Here is a 21,225-nt window from a genome sequence, read left to right as displayed (position 1 = left end):
AGTTAAATAACCTGCGAGCATTAGTGTTTCATCTGTAAAAATCAAACGTACAAGCTTTCCCCTCCCCCGCCAGCCCCTGAATCCAAAAGATTAACAAAAATATGTAAGAAGAGCGTGTGCATTGTGGGCACCTGGGGAATGCTATGTCCCCTTTCCTCTTCCCTATTTGGACAGTTTAGTACTCAAGTTGATTACGTATCAATCCTTCGCATTAACTATCTTTATGGTAAAATATTAAACTACCAATTTGAATAAGAACTGGTATTGCATATTCAAACTAACAAGGGAGCTAATAGTTGTAAGATAGTAATCTGTATAATTAATCTGTATAAAATAGCTAGCTGTTCCTGAAAGTTTTTAAACAAGTATTTTTAGCAGGAAGCCATGAATTCCTTTTAAAACATAAGCTTAGATTATGTTTCCCTTTCACAGTAAATTAGATACTACTGAAGACTAAATTGCTTAAATTGATGTGGCTCTTATTTCTCCCACTCTAATCAAGAGGTTTCTGTGCACACTGGAGAAAAGTGCTGCATAAATGAGACTCCTTCATCTTTGTAAATGCTTCCGAGTGGCTGGTGCTTGGGAGAGAATGGTTTGGCAACATGCAAAGGGTAATAAAGCCATGTGCCTCTCCTCAGACCTCATTCAGGAGCAAGAAAGAATTACTTTGTGAATTTCTTTCTGTAAAATTTAAAAAATAAGCCAGGCGTGGTGGCACACTCCTTTAATCCCAGCACTCGGGAGGCAGAGGCAGGCGGATCGCTGTGAGTTCGAGGCCAGCCTGGTCTACAAAGTGAGTCCAGGATGGCCAAGGCTACACAGAGAAACCCTGTCTCAAAAAACCAAAAAAAAATTTTTTTTTAAATAACTTTAGCCAGGCAGTGGTGGCACACGCCTTTAATCCCCGCACTGGGGAGGCAGAGGCAGGCAGATCTCTGTGACTTTGAGGTCAGCCTGGTCTACAAATCGAGTCCAGGACAGGCAAGGCTACACAAAGAAACCCTGTTTTGAAAAAACAAAACAAAACCAAACCAAAATGAAAAGCTTTAATCTTGTAAAATACAAGTATAAGTACTCAAGCTTCTAATATATTTTATCTTGTACTGTTAAAAAAACAAAGCAATATCTGAAAAATGCATTGTAGTCATGTTTAAAAGCTATTTAGTAGATGCCATTATCATGCTAATTAAAATCTGTATTCTAGCATATTTAATTAAAAAACAGTAGTCTTTTTTTTGTTTTGTTTTGGTTTTTTGAGACAGGGTCTGTCTGTGTAGCCTAGGCTGTCCTGGACTCGCTTTGTAGACCAGGCTAGCCTCAAACTCACAGAGATCCACCTGCCTCTGCCTCCCTAGTGCTGGGATTAAAGGTGTGCACCATCACCGCCCGATTAAAAAACAATAGTCTTACAGATGAATTTTCTTTTTTTCTTTTTCTTTCTTTTTTTTTTTTTTAACCAGAGCATTTATTTTAGACTGATTGAAATCTTCCAGATGAACTGGCTGCTGCAACAGCTGCCCTCTTGGGTTTAGGTGTTGTTCCTTCACAGAATCCATGTCTGAATCACCGGTAGACAATTTTTAGGTGTCTCGTCCGCCTGGTCCCAGTTGTATTTCGCCTCTTAGCCTTGGCACTCCAGTTATACTTTCTCTTGCGCTTGGCAGGGTAGCCACCACATTTGCCTGCCACAGGTCGACTTCTGAAGGTGGTAGGCCTTAGAACCACAGCGTCGGCACAACGTGTGTGTCTCATTGTGACACTTTCCAAAGGATGACGTCCCTTTCGTCATCTTGCTTCTGCCACTGAGGCCAAAGAGACCGGAAGAGCAAGATGAATTTTCTTAAGTCTAAATGCTTACACAAACTTCAAACTTACAAAAATCTTCAGACAATGGGATGCAGCTTAGTTGAAACAGTTCCTGCCTACTGCAGGAAGGCCTGAGTTTGAGCCCCAGTGCTGCTTTAGAACTGAGCCTAGTGATGCACACCTAGAGTGCCAGCACTTAGGATGTGGAGAAATTCAAGGCCACCCGCCCTACACAGGGTAAGTTCCATGCTAGCCTGGCCTCTAAGAGGCTCCATGGAAAGGGAAAGCCAAAGGGAGATGAAGGGAAATGGAGGAAAGAAAGGGAAAAACACAGTCTCAGGTTAACGTCAAGAAAGCTGTCCCAAAGGTTTAGGACAGAAAATATTCCTCACCGTGAGCAATTAAGGGCAGATGTATACGTCAAATTGTCTTTTTTTTTCTTTCAAAATTAAATTTTAATAGAAGAGCAGTTTTGTGCACGCCTTTAATCCCAGCACTCGGGAGGCAGAGGCAGGCGGATCTCTGTGAGTTCGAGGCCAGCCTGGTCTACAAAGTGAGTCCAGGATGGCCAAGGCTACACAGAGAAACCCTGTCTTGAAAAACAAAAAACAAAATAGAAGAGCAGTTTCAACACTTTTTTTTAATGTTTACATTTACATATTTAGTACATGCATGTCACCACCTGCATGTGGTGGCCAGAGGACAACTAGAGTCATTTTCCTCCCTCCAAGTGGGTCCTAGGACCTGAAATCAGGTTGTCAGCCTTGGCAGCAAGTGCCCTTACCTGCCGAGCTATTGGGCCAAGCCCCTGAAGCACCAACTGAACAGGTAAAAACCGTTAGACACAGGAAATGTTTCACATCATGAGAAACATTAGAATGTCAATATACAAACAGAAGCTTTAAGCCCTAAAGAATAAGCAAGCAAAACTAAACAAACACTTTTTTTTAAACATGTCAGGTTGGGTAGAGTGCCTCCAGGATGTTACCCTTAACTGCAGGCAAGATGCTCATGAAGTCAAGGCTAGCCCACACTATATAGCAGCCCTGATCACTGCCCCACCGATGCCTAGGGTCTAGGGATGAATCTGTAACAAAACGTTGCCTAGTATGGGTGAGGCCCTGGATGAGAGCTTTAGGTTTGATTCTCAACACCATGAAAAAGTTTTCTAGGGCTGGAGAGATGACTCCGAGGTTAAGGACACCGACTGCTCCTCCAGAGGTCCTGAGTTCAATTCCCAGCAACCACATGGTGACTCACAACCATCTAGACTGTGATCTGGTGCCCTTGTCCGACCTGCAGATGTACATGCAGGCAGAGCAGTGTATACATAATACATAAATAAGTCTTTTAAAAAAAAAGAAAAAATTTTCTAAATTAAGGGCTCAAGGACTATTAATGTACACTGCCCAACAAACATGCAGTTTCCTTCCTTCCTTCCTTCCTTCCTTCCTTCCTTCTTTCTTTCTTTTCCTGGCCTCGAACTCACAGTGATACCTGCCTCTGCCTCCCAAGTGCTGGGATTACTGTTGTGCACTACCACCGCCCGGCGAGACATTCTCCATATTAAGGAACCTAAATAAAAATAAAATGTTTACCACATGTTTTGGGGCATACCTTCATCTCATATTTCCATTAATACATAATTACTGTGTTTATGTTACCATGACAAACAAAAAGAATGAAATACCTTGCCGGGCATGGTGGCGCTCACCTTTCATCCCAGCACTCAGGAGGCAAAGGCAGGCAGATCTCTGTGAGTTCGAGGCCAGCCTGGTCTACAAAGTGAGTCCAGGACAGCCAAGGCTACACAGAGAAACCCTGTCTTGAAAAACAAAAAGAAAAACAAAATAGAATGAAATACCTCTGCTAAAGCACCATACCTAGAAATCCTCAGTTATGATGTATACAGATGGAGAACTCATCTGCATAGAATTATTCGACTAATATCATATGGTCTCTATTTGGGGTCCCTAAATCCCTCAATTTGGAAATGTTTGTGACTACTCTTGGGATAAATCCAGCTGGTTTTGTTTGAAGTTAGTAGTGTTTTTTGTTGTTGTTTGTTTGTTTATTTAAGAGAGATAAAAGAAAACCTAAGCGGGACCTAAGTCCTAGCTTCTTGGGAGGCTTATGCTTCAGGATCACAAGTTCAAGGACTGTTGGGTTACAGAATGAGTTCAAGGCCAGCTTAGGTAACTTAGTGAGCCCCTGTCTTAAAAAGACTAGGGCTATAACCCAGTGTGAGAGCACTTGCTTAGCCTATACAAAGTCTCGGGTTCAACCTCCAGTACCAGGGGTGGGGTGGGGCAGCTGCTACCAGAGCATCAAAGCATGAGTCAACTAAAGAGGACTGATTGCTCAAGCTTTAAGCCACAGAACTGTGGGACAACCATCAAGCTTGGAATGGTGAACTGTTTCAACTCCAAAGCATATGGAATTAAAAAATATTTTTAATCTATTATGTGTTTAGGTATTTCGCATGCATGTATATCTATGCACCATGTATATCCCTGGTACCCATGGAGGCTCTTCTGGATCCCCTGGAGAGTTACAGACAGTTGTGAGCCACCACGTAGTTCCTGGGAACCTAGCCCTAGCCCTCTGCAATAGTAGCCTGTGCTCTTTTTCTATTTCTTTTATTTTTAGTTTTTCGAGACACAGTTTCTCTGTGTAACCTTGGCTGTCCTAGACTCGCTTTGTAGACCAGGCTGGCCTCGAAGATCCACCTGCCTCTGCTTCCCAAGTGCTGGGATTAAAGACGTGTGCCACCATGCCCAGCTGTAGTCTATGCTCTTAACCAGTGAGCTATCTCTTTATTCCCACATTTGGATTTTCTTTAAAACAACAACTAAAATTGGAAAAGTATTATAACTAATACTAAATTTATAAATCGGTCTTGGGGCAATCACCATTGCCCATTTTTTTTCTTCAAGAAAATTTCTATACCCACTACACTACAAAGGGTTCTTGTTCTCCTTTGTGCCTTTTTTTTTTTTTTTAAAGATTTATTTATTATGTATACAGTGTTCTGACCGCATGCCAGAAGAGGGCACCAGATCTCATACATGTCTGTGAGCCACCATGTGGTTGCTGGGAATTGAACTCAGAACCTTTGGAAGAACAGTATTCTTAACCTCTGAGCCATCTCCCTACCCACTCACCCACCCTTTTTTTTTTTTTTTTTTTTTTTTTTTTTTTTTGGTTTTTCGAGACAGAATTTCTCTGTGTAGCCTTGGCTGTCACAAGCCCTCCACTGCCCCTTTGAGCTCAGATAGTCTCAACTACTTTTTCTTTTGTATTTTTTGAGACAAAGTTTCTCTTTGCAGCCTTGGCTACATAGTCCTGGACTCCCTTGTAGACTAGGCTGGCCTTGAATTTAAGGAGCTGTCGGTATCAAAATGGGTGCTTCTGCCTCAAAATTGAAGACACGTGAATTTGAAATCAGTAAGTCAGCACAAATGAAGACTTGGTTTTTTTGAGACAGGATCTCACTATGCAACCCTGACTGGCCAGATCAGGCTGGCCTCAAACTTAGAACTTCCTGCCTGAGTGCTGGGATAAAAGGCATGAACCACCAGACCCAGCAAGCTTTTTTTTTTTTCTTAGAAAGCTCCCTTGAAAGATGATTTCTAAACTGTTGAGAATATTTATACTTTTGTTGTTGTTGTTTTTCTAGACAGGGTCTGTTAGCCTTGTCTGTCCTAGACTGCTTTGTAGAACAGGCTTGGTTCAAATTCACAGTGACCCACATGCCTCTGCCTCCCGCGAGTGCTGGGATTAAAGGCGTGCTCCACCACGCCCAGCTTATATTTAAATCTTTAAGCGGGAAATCTCCAAGTCTTACAAGGTCCACCAGTAAGGGATGGTTTGCCAATCTGAGGGTCAGATCTTCCTTCCTGATTCACCTATATTATGTCCTGGGAGGCCCAGCTAAACCAGCCAGCAGCTGAATTCTCTCTCTCTCTCTCTCCCTCCACCCTCCATCTTCTAAATGTAACAGGAAGAGAGATAGCTCAGACACTAGCATAACAAGGTCACTGGGAAGAAAGGCCTTTATCACTAAAACTCACAGGCATTCTATTAACTCCAAAACAGATGACTGTTCTATCAGTGGCCATGACCCTCAGGTTGGGAGATAGAGACATTTTGAAGGAAATAAAGTAGAACACAAATCTAAAAGTTTTAAGTATCTCATGGCATGATTTGACTTAAGAAACCATAAATGAACCTTAATTTGAAGAAACCCATTTTTACAGGAATATACATATACTGTATACTCCTGTATAAAAAGGGCAGTGATACAATGAAAAAAAATAGAATGTGTGAACTTCATAAAACAGAACTACTCGGGCTGGAGAGATGGCTCAGCAGCTAAGAGCAGTGTCTGCTCTCCAAAGGTCCTGAGTTCAATTCCAGCAACCACATGGTGGCTCACAACCATCTATAATGAGATCTGGTGCCTTCTTCTGGTCTGTAGGCATATATGCAGGCAGAACATTATATATATAATAAATATTTTTTAAAAACTGAACCACCAACAAAAAGACAGAACTACTCTCCAAAAAACAAAAATGACAACTACATTTATTTATTTATATATTTATCTTTTATATTTACTTTTTTTTTCTGAGACAGGGTTTCTCTGTGTAGCCTTGGCTGTCCTGGACTATGTAGACCATGCTGGCCTCGAACTTGCAGCGACCCACCTGCCTCTGCCTCCTGAGTTCTGGGATTACAGGGGTGTGCCATATCCAGCAGAACATTTCTTTTTTCTTTCTTTCTTTTTTGTTTTTTGTTGTTGTTGTTGTTTCAAGACAGGGTTTCTCTGTGTAGCCTTGGCCATCCTGGACTCACTTTGTAGACCAGGCTGGCCTCGAACTCACAGCGATCCGCCTGCCTCTGCCTCCCGAGTGCTGGGATTAAAGGCGTGCACCACCACGCCCGGCCAGCAGAACATTTCTTAAATGATTTTTTTAAAAATATAAAAGGGGCCAGGTGGTGGTGGCGCATGCCTTTAATCCCAGCACTTGGGAGGCAGAAGCAGGTGAATTGCTTTGAGTTCAAGGCCAGCCAGGTTTACACAGGAGTTCCAGGACAGCCAGAGCTGTTACACAGAGAAGCCCTGTCTCGAAAAACAAAACAAAACCAAACAAAAAAACCACACACACAAATAAAAGTGTTTGTTTCTCTTAGCTTATTTCTTAACCTGGATATCACACAAATAATTGAGACTCTATATTTCTTTAAAAATAAGCTTCACAGGGCAGTCCGTGGTGGTGCACACCTTTAATCCCAGCACATGGGGAGGCAGAGGCAGGTGGATCACAGTGAGTTCGAGGCCAGCCTGGTCTACAAAGTCAGTAAAGGACAGCCAAGGCTAACAGAAACACCCTGTCTCAAAAAACAAACAAACAAACAAACAAACAAAAAGCTTCACAACAACAATCTTGACCATATTCTGTTCTTAACCCTCTTTGCTACCCTGTCTTACTCCCAGCAAACATCTCAACATTAGTTGCACCTTTGTAGCTTTCCTCGGCTCCAGTTCCTTCCTCCTGATCTTCGGACCACTAGCTGTGGCTCAGTCCTCTGGCTGAATCCTAACTCCTCCTCCCCTGGCTGGCAGGAAGTCCACCCCCTTCTCTCCCCTACTCAACAACTGGCTATAAGCAGCTTTATTGACATTATCAGGGGAACAATAGGGGAGCAGAGTATATACAACATTTAGATAGGAAATCAGAATTTAAACTATACAATAACCTTATGCCTACATTCGTAACAGGAACCTACCAGATGCCTTTTACTGTCCAAGTTTGCTACCCAATTTTAATCTGTATTTAAGAAAAGTTAAAATAATTTTTGGAGCTAACAGACTTTTAGCATTTGCAGACTTTATTCAGCATAACCGTAGGGGCATTGTCTTCATGCTGCCACACCCAGACACAAACACAGATATGTCACAATATCCATATTTGGCCCAGCACATTCCTTTTGAGGCTCATTTGTATGTCTTCATATGCCACAGCCCATCATTTAAGTAATGGATATTTTCAATGCCAATTCCTTTGTTGACTTTCTCACTGTAGAAAGAAAAAAACAGGTAAGCAGGTTTAGTGAATTTTTTTAAAGATTTAATTATTATTTATACAGTATTCTGCCCACACGCGTGCCTGCCGACCACAAGAAGGCACCAGATCTCATTATAGATGGTTGTGAGCCACCATGTGGTTGCTGGGAATTGAACTCGGGACCTTCGGAAGAGCAGCCAGTGCTCTTAACCTCTGAGCCATCTCTCCAGCCCAGGTTTAGTGAATTTTATGTTCATTCACGATAAACACATCCAAAGTGTCTTGCTGCTTCATAATCATTGAGTGACGTAGGAAATTTATTGCTGTTATTGTTGAAATTAAACTACAGTACTCTGCAGCAGTTTGTAGGGTTTAGTGGTTTGCTTGGTCTGATTTTTCTTTTAGTTGGCTATTTGTTTTTGTGGTACTACAGAATCAAACCCAGGGCCTCATGCATGCTACACAAACACTCCACCACTAAGTCATGAATATGAAATTCATATTTAAAGGGATTCTAAAGCTGGGTGTGGTAGCACACACCTGTAATCCCAACACTGTAGACAGATCAGGAATTCAGGGTCATCCTTAGCCGCATAGTGAGTTTAAGGTGAACCTGGGATACAAGAGACTCTGTCTCAAAAACCCAAAAATTAGCCAGGTGGTGATGGCAAATCCCTGTAATGCCAGCACTCGGGAAGCAGAGGCAGGTGGATCTCTGTGAGTTTGAAGCTAGCCTGGCCTGCAGAATGAGTTCCAGGACAGCCAGGGCTGCACAGAGAAACCTTGTCCCAAAAAGCAAAAACAAAAATATCCCCAAGGTAAATATAAATACTGAGTTTAGCATTCTAGCAAGCAAATAGAACAATACCAGCAGAATAGGCAAATATCAACATACTAAATCCCAAAGCAAAATTAATAGAATTTTGGTTATATATTTTGGAAACCTGCTACATTTCTTCTATCATCACATCAGACTGTGAAACAGTATAGAGCGCTGAACTCTATCATTATTTGTTTTTATGACAATCTCACTTTGTAGTTCCAGGGAGCCTCAAACTCACCATCCCCCTGCCTCTACCCGCAAGTGCTAGGATTATAGTCATGCGCTATTACATCCAGCTTATATGGGTATATTGTATTTTTGGTTGTGAGCCTAGCCTTTAACAGCTGGGCCATCTCCCCAGCCCTATATGTGTATTTTAAAAAACTAGCAGCAAATGTCCTTCTCTGTGTTACTGGACTATTTCAGAAAAACAACTACTGATAACTTAAATAAAAAAATCTTGCCAGCTGGATGTGGTGGCACATGCCTTTAATCCCAGCACTTGGGAAGCAAAGGCAGGTGGATCTCTGTGAGTTTGAGGCCAGCCTGGTCTACAGAGTGAGTTCAGGACAGCCAGGGCTCTTGTTACACAGAGAAGCCCTGTCCGAAAAACCAAAAACTAAAAAACAAAAACAAAAACCTAGCAGTAAAATCCACACCCCCTATCACCAATTTAAATCTCGATACTAAAAAGAAAATCTTAAAGCATCACATACATGGGTATAAAACACCTCACATGCATGCTTCATTTCAAGATGCTTCCAAATGTAGCCCTGAAGACAAAAATGGGTTGTGATGGCTTCCTAAGTGTTAGGGCAAATAAGAACCGAGCTACTTGGCTTAGATATTTTTAAGCAAACTTCACCTGTAAGCAATGCTTCCTGAGCTACCACTTCTATTTCAGCTAAGAGGACCTAAAGTGAAACTTACATATCTTCTGCAGACATCTTCATTACACCAACACATAAAGCATGCTGTTTTCCTTCTGCCATGATTGCCTGAAAACAAGCTAAGAAAACTATTTCTCAATTTGGGGAAGGGAAGTGTGGGAAACAATGATCATTTTGCCAGTTGAGCCCATCTCTTGCCCTCTCCTAGACCACTGACTCCTTAGGTGCAGAAACCTATGAGTCTGTGAGCACAATATAAATATTAAAAAAAAAATCCTAAATATATCAATCACTTTCGTTTCAAGCCAAATATCAGTACTGTCTCTTCGTATGTATCAAACCAGGAAGTCAGGCAAAAAGAAAAGTTATTTTGAAGTAATACTAAAACCTTTGAAATATATAGCAATTGTTTAGTTATTTTTACCACCAGCTAGTGGCTTTATTTAAATAATATGTAAGATAATAATTATATTCCCAACTGGGCAAGGTACAAGCTGATAATCATCACTCAGAAAGTTAGGGAAGGAAAACCATAAATTTCAGGAGAGCCTGGGCTATGTAACTAGTTTAAGGCCAGCTCTATGTTATGTACCAAGACATTGTCTCAAAAAATACTGTATTTCCATTCTATTTTGAAGAGCCCCTCATACCAGTTTCAACCTTTATAAAATGAAACAATGAACTTCATTTGAAGCTTCTATGTTTCATGCTGCAGTGTTTGTTTTTAAGTTAAAATATATACAGAACCTCTCCAAAAGTTATCACAATTCCTATAAATCTATTATTTTGAATGAGTGAAACTGCATCTCCAAACTAGGAAAATCTTCCAGCCAAGGAATACTGCAGAACTAAAAACACAGCACTGCTTAAATCTATAAACATAAAAGGTAACCTTGTCCTCAGAGTACTCTTCTCCACCGGCTTCCCGGTGATCCTTTCAGTGTAGCACAAATATTTGAGCACCTATATGTGACTAGTATCTATGTTAATACAATGTGTGTCTAACATATACAACTTATTCTATCCTTTAGCTATAAGTGCCACAAAAAGAGAAAGCCTTCGTTTGAGCACAAGGTACAAAACATAATTTTTTTGGTAGTGTCACACTATGTAGCCCAGGCTGATCTAGTACTATAAAGACCTTGATGGTAGTCCCAGCACTCGGGAGGCAGAGGCAGGCGGATCGCTGTGAGTTCGAGGCCAGCCTGGTCTACAAAGTGAATCCAGGATGGCCAAGGCTACACAGAGAAACCCTGTCTCAAAAAAAAAAAAAAAAAAAAAAAAAAAAAAAAAAAAAGACCTTGATGGTCTTAAATTCAGAAAGACCCTTCTGCATGCTGGGACTAAAAGCATGTACCCACCACTACAGCCTGGTATTTTTATTGTTGACTACATAACCCAGCTGGCCTCAAACTAATGAGTCTTCCTGCCTCAGCCTTCCAAGTGCTGGGATTACAGGCATAAGCCACCACATCCAGTTAAGACATACCTTTAAATGCATCCCAATGGTGTTTTTAACCCATGCTGATTTCCTTGTCCCCACCCAATCACTGTTTCTTTTCTCAGCCTGAGGCAAATGGCCACTCTGTCCATGACAAAGCAGAAGATGGACTCCTGTCTGAATGGACAAAGGCTATTTTCTAGATAATTAGATGAAACATTGCTTCAGAACCGCTTAGCCCTATTCATGGTATAAATATATCCTTTAAATTGTATGGAACAGGAGTGCAATGGTACACCTCTGTAATATCAGCACCTGGGAGGCTGGGGCAGGACTGGGAATTCAAAACCAGTGTAGATCTTAAAAGGGAGAAGGGGGTAGACACAGCGGCACACACCTTTAATGCGGCAGTTGGGAAGTAGAGGAAGAAAGATCAAGAGTTCCAGGCCAACCTGGGCTACATGAGACTCTGTCTCAAAAACAAACAAGTAAAAAACTGGTTTCCTCCCTAGCAACCCTTTAAACAAAGCAGACAGTAGGAATCATCAACTCTGATCATGGCTTACAAGACCAGCACGGCCAAATGTGGTGCTGCATACCTTTACTTCCAGTGCTTAGGAGGCAAAGGCAAGAAGGTCTCTGAATTTGAAGCCAGCCTGGTCTACACAGCAACTTCTATCCCAGCCCAAGCTACCTAGTGAAACCGTCTCAAAAAGAAGAAAAGGCCCAACAATACCAAGCTGTGCTATACATGAAGACTGCTCATTAATTTGAAACTGTCACTAGTTCTTCTATTTCTGGTTTGTTTGTTTTTGAGGCAAAGTCTCCTGTAGTGGCCTTGAACTCATGGCACATATCCTATCTCAGCTTCCCAGGTGGTGAGGCACACCACTACTTACAGCCCCTGGTGCCTTTCTCTAAACGAGTTGAATGGGTTATACTGTTTTTTGCTCCTGTGTGTATTTCTTTTGTTTGTTTGGGTTTGTTTTTGTTTTGTTTTGAGAGACAGCGTTTCTCTGTGTAACAGTTCTGGCTGTCCTGGAACTCGCTTTGTAGACCCGGCTGGCCTTGAACTCACAGAGATCCACCTGCCTCTGCCTCCCAAGTGCTGAGATTAAAGGCGTGTGCCGCCGCCACCCGGCACTGTAGGTATTTCTTAAGTAAGCCTCACTTGCTCCTTATTGTTTGAAGCTACATCGCAGCGTCTCTAAACACATTTATTTGGTCTATTGCAGTCATTATTAGTATCTGCCACCTTTTCTACTGAGACTTGTAATCACACAAACTAAGATAATCAAGCTAGGGGACATTTAGTCCTTCTAATATCCTGAACTCTAAATATAATGAGTTCTATTTAAATAAACCACTGTTAGCAGGGAGTGGTGGTGCATACTTTAATCCCAACACTTGGGAGGTAGAGGCAGATGGATCCCTGTGAAGTAAGCCTGGTTCCCATATGACTGGCAGGACAACCAGGACTATGTAAGAGACTCTATCTCAAAACAAAACAAGTCCTAAGCAGGCATGGCGGCTCATGCCTGGGACCTAATATTTGAGAGCTGAGACAGGCAGACGCCCAAAAGTTCAAGAGCAGACTCTTCTCAAACACTACTACTTGAACGTTTTCAGGTTGGATATACTGAAACTCTTAGAGCATTTCCCAGTTCTGCGTGTGTGTGTGTGTGTGTGTGTGTGTGTGTGTGTGTGTGTGTGTGTGTGTGTGTCTGGGAGTCAGGAGCGGTGCTGCTCACCTGTAACCCCACAACTACAGAAGCTGAACCAGGGGGATCACCATGAGCTCAAGGCTAGCTCGAGCTGCACACCAAGACTATCTTCAACAGTAAAAATAGGAAACAATTTCTCTTGGAGAAAATATGCTCTCCGGTCCAAACCACCACCAAAGAGAGATGTGTTTTTGGCTGGGTATAGTAATGCATGCTTGCAAGCGCAGCACTGGGAGGCTGAGACAGGAGGATGCAAGGCTATCCTCCTGGGCTACCTAGTGAGTTCCAGGCTAATCCACACTACATAGCATAAGATACAACCACACACAAATACTAAATATTTTTGTTTTGCTTTTTTGAGACAGAGTTTGTCTATGTAGGCCTGGGGCTGTCCTGGAACTCTCAGAGATCTGCCTGCCTAGGCCTCTGCCTCCCAAGTGCTGGAACTAACAGCGTGCACCACCACCACCCAGATAGCAAAAGTGAAATTTTAAAACGTTGAGGACTGCTGGTATTTCTCTTCATACAGAGTTGTTGCGTTAGATATACCTGCTGTCTCAATTCAGTTCCCTCTTAAATGCCTTTACTCCACCGTATCTGGAGAGTCAAACTAAACGTTAAAGTGACGAGTTCATGAGCAAGAGAAGGTCCACTCATAGAGCGTTTAGCCTATTCACAATCAACCGTCAGACTGCTTCCTGAGTCTGATAATAGGTCGGAAACAGGCTGCAAGGACACGGGAACTTCTTCACAACTTTTCAACTAGCTCCTATGAATGAATCTATGTAAAAGAAAGCATAATTTATCATCAAAAAATAAAAGGGGGTGCTGGAGAAATGGCTCAGAGGTTAAGAGAGCTGGCTGTTCTTCCAAAGGTTCCGAGTTCAATTCCCAGCAACCACATGGTGGCTCTTGACCATCTATATTGAAAACTGGTGCCCTCTTCTGATGTGCAGGTAGAACACTGTAAACATAATAAGTAAATAAATCTAAAAAAAAAGAAGAAATGAAAAGAGAGGGCAAGATGGTTTGGAAAGTTGAAGGAAGAAGTGCTTAGATACAATCCTGATGACCTGAATTCTATTCCAAAAACCTAGAGTAGAAAGGACTGACTCCTGAAAGTTGCCCTTTTATCTACACAGACACACACAGACACACACACATACACACACATAAGCTTACTTACGTAAAAAATTTAAAGAAATAAAATAGCCAGGCATGGTGGTACACGCCTTTAATCCCAGAGCAGACAGAAGGCTGTGAGTTCGAGGCCAGCCTGGTCTACAAGTGAGTCCAGGACAGCCAGGGCTACACAGGGAAACCCTGTCTCAGAAAAAAAAAGTTGAAGGAAATAAAAAAAAAATCAGGCATGATAGTATATGCCAGGGGTCCCATGACCCATGAATCAGGAGTTCAAGACTACTGTTGGCTATATAGTAAATTTGAGGCCAGGTTAAGATAAATAAGACTATGAAAGAAGCTGGGTGATGGTGGCGCACGCCTTTAATCCCAGCAGAGAGGCAGAGGCAGGCAGATCTCTGTGAGTTCAAGGCCACCCTGGTCTACAGAGTAAGTTCCAGGATAGCCAGGGATGAGCAGAGAAACCCTGTCTCAAAAAAAGACTGTGAAAGAAAGAGAAGGAAGACAGGATGGAAGGAAGGAAGAAAAGAAAAGAGGGGGCACTGGGAATAGTGGTACACACCTTTAATTCCAGTACTCAAAAGCCAAAGGCAGGATTATAGTGAAGACAAGGATAGCATGGGGCTACACAGTAAAATCTAAACCAGGCAGAGAGAGAGAGAAAGAGAGAGAGAGAGATCTCCAATCTCAAAAAGACAGCAAGTTATTGTGGCACATACCTTTAAACCCAGCCTTCAGGAGGCAGAGGCAGGCAGATCTTTGTGAGTTTGAGGCCAGCCTGCTCTACATCTGGCTCTAGGCCAGCCAAGGCCACATAGTGAGACTCTGTCTCAAAATAAAAAAATCAAAGAATGTGAATATGATTACAATGCATTGTGTACTTGTGTACAATTGTAAAAAAATCATTTGGGAAAAAGATTTAAAAGGGGGAGCCAGGCATGGTGATACATGCCTGTAATTACAGAACTCGGAAGGAGGGTTCGTTCTAAAGCATCAGCGTCATTGGCTATAAGCTTAAGCCCACCCTGGGCTACATGAGACACTTTCTTAAAAAAAAAAGAAAAAAAAAAAGGAAAGAAAGAAAGAAAAAAGTTTGCTTGGTTCCAAACTTATCTTTCACTTCTTTTCATGCCAAGAAAAAAAATATGTCTCCTTTACTCCAGCACAGTGGGACTCACCTATAATCTCCACCTTCAGGAAGCAGAGGTAGGAGAATTGCCATTAATCTAAGACCAATTTAGAATGCATGGTATGTTCTAAGCCAGGCTGGACACAGACTGAGTTCAAGGCCAGCCAAGGCTACAAAATAAGACCATGTCACAAACAAGCAAACAAACAAATAAAATAAAAAGCAGAAAAAAAAAATTAAAAGTTGGTTGATTTGGTTTCTCATTTTTCACTTTGGCCAAAAGTTAAAGCTCCCTTCAACAGGGTATGGCAGCACATGACTATAACCCCAGCACTCGGGAGACTGAGGCATCAGAATCGTAAGCTCAAGGCTAGCCTTGGCTACAAAGTGAGACTCCTGTCTCTGAAAAAAATAACACAAATTCAAAGCATATATAATATTCTCTTGGATGATAAATCTCTCAGTAATATTAAGAATACAATGAACAGTTTTCAGCAGTTACACCCAGGGAAGGATACAACAATAGTATCTACGGCAGCAGGGTAGAGCTTAGCTCCAGGAGATGTTAAGCCAGGACACATGATATTTGCTCCACTGAGTACAAATTTGATGGCTCCTTTATCAACCTGCTGATGTGGCAAGATAAAAGGATCTACGAAGAGAAGAGATAAATTATATAAATTAATATGATCTAAGACTCAAGATAAAAGCAAAGAACATAAACAACTATTTTCCAAAATGACAGTACTCTGATGGTTACAGAAGAAAAGCCAAACCACTCTTCTGTACAAGAAAATTGAAGGCAGGCGTGGTAGCCAGGCCTTTAATTCCAGCACTTGGGAGGCAGAGGCAGGTGGATCACTGTGAGTTCTAGGCCAGCCTGCTCTACAAAGCGAGCCCAGGACAGCCAAGGCTACACAGAGAAACTCTGTCTCAAAAAACCAAAAAAAAGCAAACAAAGAGTTGTTCACTAATCTTAAATTCATATAATTTATCAATGCAAAATTTTAATAGAGAAAACTAAGCAGAGAGCCCAATTTTATTTTTTCTTATAAAGATTATTTATTTATTTATACTGTTTTTCACATGATGTATGCCTGAACACGAGAAAACGGCACCAGATCTCATTATAGATGGGTGTGAGCCACCATGCGATTGCTGGGAATTGAGCTCATGACCTCTGGAAGAGCAGCCAATGCTCTTAACCTCTGAGCCATCTCTCCAGTCCAAAAGCCCAATTTTATTTTATTTTATTTTATTTTTGGTTTTTCAAGACAAGGTCTCTGTGTAACAGACCTGGCTGTCCTGTCCTCACTTTGTAGACCAGGCTAGCCTGGAACTCACAGTGATCCGCCTGCCTTTGCCTACCTGAGTGCCGGGGTTAAGGGTGCGCACCGCCACCATGCCTGCCCCTTTTTTTCTTCATTTAAAATTGGGCTCTCGCTGGGAGCGGTGGTGCACACCTTTAATCCTAGCACTCGGGAGGCAGAGGCAGGAGGATCTCTGAGAGTTTGAGGTCAGTCTGGTCTACAAAGCAAGTCCAGCACATCCAAGGCTACACAGAGAAACCCTGTCTCAAGAAAAAAAAAACCTATTCCCATTGCATCAGGATTTATTTTCTATCAGGTCCTAATCTGAAAAAAATTCAATGCTTAATAGAATAATTATAACTAGTTTTATAAATATTAAAATAGCTGGGCATGGTGGCATACACCTTTAATCCCAGCACTAGGGAGGCAGAGGCAGGTGGATGGCTGTGAGTTTTCGGCCAGCCTGGTCGACAAAGTGAGTCCAGGACAGCCAAGGCTACACAGAGAAATCCTGTCTCAGAAACAAAAACAAACAAACAAAAATTTAAATATTTCACCTGGGGTTGGGCATGGTGGTGCATGCCTTTAATCCCAGCACTAAGGAGGCAGAGGCAGGCGGATTTGTGTGAGTTCAAGGCCAGCCTTGTCTACAAAGTAACTTCCAGGATAGCTGTTAACACAAAGAACCCTTATCTAAAAAAAAAAAAAGAAATATAAAATATAAAAAAAATATATAAAAAAAGAAATATAAAAAAAACTCACCTGCTTAAAAATTTGCCTCACAGTTTTGCTACTCCTGACCTCTACCAGGCAATTACCTCCTTGTGATGAGATGAAGCTGATTTTTACAAGGAGATAAATTCATTCAATCACTACTACCCATCATAGATAGAGCCTATAAACCGGGCACGGTGGCACACACACACCTTTAATCCCAGCACTGGAGAAGCAGAGGCAGGTGGATCACTGTGAGTTCCAGGCCAGCCCAGGGACATCCAGGGCTACACAGAGAAACGCTGTCTTGAAAAAACAAGAAAGAGAGCTGGAGCGATGGCTCAGTGGTTAAGAGCACTGCCTGCACTTCCAAAGGACCTGGGTTCAACTCCCAGTACTCACATGGCAGCTCACAACTGTCTGTAACTCTAAGATCTGACATCCTAACACCAATGCACATAAATTAAAATTAAATTAAATTAAATTAAATTTAAAAAAAAGAAAGAAAAAAGAAACTTGTGTCAATCTCTCGTTTCAGCTTCTCAAGCTCTGTGACTGCATCTGCAAGCCATCATGCCAGGTTTTCACTGAAGAGAGGAAGTAATGAACGCTTCTTTGTAGGGGAGGGTTTTCCCTAATACACAAGAGAATCTGCATTTTTCAGACTTACCACAAGATGAGGATCCACTTTTCTATTCCTTACTACTTGGTACTAATAAATAAACTATCATAAGTCACTTCCCATGACTACAGTTTTCAAACCCTTTTGTATATTTTTATTTTCCAAAATGTCTGTTTCTAACAAGACTTACATTTATGAAGTAATCTTAAGGTTGGATAAAAAGGTCCTTCTCTTTGTCTAAAAAACAGTAACTCTCCATTTACTGTAAGGATTTCTATGTGTTCATGGCTGTAAGACAAATGTCACAAAGAACCGAGTTAGATATTGTCTTTCAAAAATGAATTTAGTCAAACATCCTATAAAAATTATAACATGAAATATACACATACAAAAACACATTAAGCTTATTTTTCCAGTAAAGATCCCGACCAAAAAATACCTGCCCAGTAGAGGAAGAGAGGAAATATGACCTGCTACAGCCAATTTCATTCTACATCATATCATTGTAATTCCACTGTCAAGTAGAGAAATAATCTCTCAAGAGCTAACTGAAATAAATCCAATTGTAAATTAAAAACAAGTCTTTGATAAAACACTACACAAAGCCATATTTTCACATATGTAGATAAGATTTGAAACTAAAAATATTGAGACGTTTTAGAATTAATTCTATCTATTCTCATCATTAGTCTATCAACAGCTAATGTGGATAATTGCATTTGGAATGAGCACAGTCTAGCCTTTGATATTCATCTATTCTAATCTTTACATGGAGAAAAACAAGGACTTACCAACGGACAATTTTCACAGGATCCTTCTTAGGCATGATTTGATTAAGCCATGGTTCAATACCTGGAAATTGCTCTAGCAATTGATTTTTAATACCCTTAATAACCGAGGTTTTCAACTGGATGCAGTTGGACACATTTTCTTTCTCATCAAATCTGGCAAATGATTTTTTTCAAGGGAAGAAAAAAGGGCATTGCTAAGCAGAAAAGTCAGAAAAATCTAAAAGTAAGGTTCTAGTTAATCATTTATTCCCAAGCAGCACTTATGCTTAAAATAACTATGATATAAATTGCTTTTAAAATACCAATTCCTTTTGTCTTATACAAAACAAAACAAAACAAAAACCGTGTTTTAAGACAGTATTAGAATACAGTCATGCATGCTGCAGTTAATGGAGCCAGAGCAACTGTTATGCTAGAATTCATTATCAGTTACACAAATGCCTTTTACTGAAAATTCTTACTCAAAGGAAAAAATACAGAATCCCATCTATAATAATACTCTGGAGATATATACATATATATGAAACCTCACCTACTAAAATACAAAAGACCAACCCAAGCCCAACAAAGGAATGAGCCCCGGCAGGCCACATAGTGTGCTGAGATTTTTTTTGTTTTGTTTTGTTTTTTGAGACAAGATTTCTCTGTGTAGCCTTGACTGTCCTGGACTCACTTTGTAGACCAGGCTGGCCTCGAACTCACAGCGATCCGCCTGCCTCTGCCTCCCGAGTGCTGGGATTAAAGGCGTGCGACACCACGCCCGGCTTAGATTTTTTTTTTTTTAAAGAAATAGTAGGGATCATTTTAAGATCCGTATCCAGAGCTGCCCAATTTTTCACGCACAAAACCCACCTTCCTTTGCCCATGTTCCCCCTTTGCCTTTTACCGTCTATCAAATCTGGAAGAAAAAAAAAAAAAAACACTGGAAGGGTTTCCAAGGAATTTTGTCTTCTTTACACTGACTAGCACATTGGGCTAGCACGTGGTTTCCAAGACAAGGTTAATCTGACAGCTAGGCAATAAGCTTGACAGGCCGGCCGCTTGCTTCCTGTCACCCAGACTCCTTCACTGCCATGACCCAGGAAGTCAAGCCTTCCCTTTTTCAGTTCATAACTAATAAACACATGGCAGAGTGTGCAGGGCTCTCCTCTCCTAAGAAGTATGTGCCCCTAAATCACAGTGCAAGGATGGGAGTCTTAGACTCCTAGGAATGGAGAGGGCAGAACAGGGCTAAGGAGAAAGAAAATGAAATCAGGAGAGCCAAAACCTGGTTGACGATTAAGGATGGAAAGCTTAAAGAAGTGTTCCAAGTCCGGAATAAGAGCATAGTACTATATTTACACACACATACACACACAGAGAGAGGGGGGGGCAGGAGGGAGAGAGAAAAACAAAACAAAAACCACTTAGGGAGTCAGGATGGCAGGGGCGGGGAGAGGACCATTGCTCTCGCCCTCTTCCTCACCGCCCCCCCCAGCCCCCACAGCCTTTCTGAGCAGCCGATGGAAGCTACTGCGTGTCCTTACTTCTTGAACATGATCCAAGGTGAAGGGGGCGACGAAAGGGAAGAAGGGTCCGGAATAGGAAGTAAATTGAATTAGCAAAGGTCTGGCACGAGGAAGCCCGGCACAAGGAAGCCCGGCACAAGGAAGTCCAGCACTAAAAGCAGTAGCTGCTGTCGTTATCCGGAAAGCGAAAACACTATCCGCTTTACGGCCCTTGGTGAAATCTGACTACTTCCGCTGCTCTTAACTCCACGTTGACGCTTTTGTTGGCTCCTTTTGAGAAATAGCGTACACTCCATTGGGGGTAGCCGAAAGGGCGGGACTTAAGAAGGAAGACGCGTCCAAGCAATTCTTTCTGGTTGCTGGAAGAGAATGGAGGAGGGAGGGAATCAATCAAAGCAGCAATTGTGGCAGTTGCGTCACTTACGGGTTCCTCAAAGGTTCAAGATTCTTCCATCGTGGTTGCCACCTACTGTTGTACCAAATAGTTTGTAATGAGAATAGTTTTTGCTTCCTATCTGAGGCAGCCAAGTGAATTGGTGCTTATGAAGCAGCATGGGCATAGGCGAGCCTCATAGCTTCTTGTTAAAGTAATGGCAAAATTGTCAAGTTCAGCAGACAAATTACAAGACCTAGTAAAATTTGAATTTCAAATAAAGCGAACCTTTTTAGTGCAAGTATACTTCATCTACGTTTTGAACTTGTTTATGCTAACATATCTTTATCTGAACTTAATTGAACAATCAATTTGTCTTCTGGTAACCCTAATCATTGGACACTGAAGTGCTCTCATCGAATTATTAAATAAGTTGCTCTCCCTGATGCCCTCTGATACTTAAAATCTTAACTATAAATCAAGAGTGGAACAGGGCACAAGCCTTTAATACCAGCGTAGAGGTGGAAATGGGGGGGCTCTGAGTTCAAGGCCAGCCTGGTCTACAGAACTAGTTGCAGAACAGCCAAGGTTACACAGAGAAACCATGTTTCAAAAAACAAACAAAAAGTCTAATTTCCTGCCAGGCATAATAACTCATACCCACAATGAGAGCATTTGAAGAGTTGGAAAGGGCTTAAGACCCTATCTCAAAAAGAAAAGAAAACAAAAATGTAAAAATAAGGTAATTTCCTGCAAGAATAAAAAGACCACTGGGCCAGTAATAGTAGTCATAATTTAAATGAAAGAATAAAGAAATACATTTTGCTTGTGTGGTTTTATTTTATTTTTTGTGTTTCGAGGCAGGGTTTCTCTGTGTAGC

At 41.5% G+C, this 21,225-nt stretch overlaps 1 protein-coding gene and 1 pseudogene across 2 annotated transcripts; both read right to left on the bottom strand.

Moving 5' to 3' along the window:
• Positions 1-1,473: 1,473 nt before the first annotated feature.
• Positions 1,474-1,792, bottom strand: LOC127185418 (60S ribosomal protein L37-like; annotated as a pseudogene).
• A 5,872-nt stretch (positions 1,793-7,664) lies between these two features.
• Positions 7,665-20,106, bottom strand: Mcts1 (MCTS1 re-initiation and release factor). Of its 2 annotated transcripts, XM_051142558.1 has the most exons (7): positions 19,991-20,106; positions 19,317-19,362; positions 18,465-18,617; positions 17,864-17,961; positions 15,546-15,679; positions 9,634-9,701; positions 7,665-7,892 (listed from the first exon to the last, which is right to left on the bottom strand). In XM_051142558.1, exons 2-7 carry the CDS (start codon positions 19,328-19,330, stop codon positions 7,811-7,813), a joined length of 549 nt encoding a protein of 182 aa, XP_050998515.1. In that variant the 5' UTR covers positions 19,331-19,362; positions 19,991-20,106; the 3' UTR covers positions 7,665-7,810. The 2 variants fall into 2 exon arrangements, with proteins under 2 accessions (XP_050998515.1, XP_050998514.1); XM_051142557.1 differs by lacking the exons at positions 18,465-18,617; positions 19,317-19,362 and having other exon boundaries at positions 7,666-7,892.
• Between the last annotated feature and the right edge of the window lie 1,119 nt (positions 20,107-21,225).

Source organism: Acomys russatus, chromosome X, assembly GCF_903995435.1.
Source record: "Acomys russatus chromosome X, mAcoRus1.1, whole genome shotgun sequence".
In the NCBI taxonomy this organism is placed as follows: Eukaryota; Metazoa; Chordata; class Mammalia; order Rodentia; family Muridae; genus Acomys; species Acomys russatus.
Note: the sequence above shows the minus strand (reverse complement) of the source record. Positions and strands in the feature narration are given on the sequence as shown.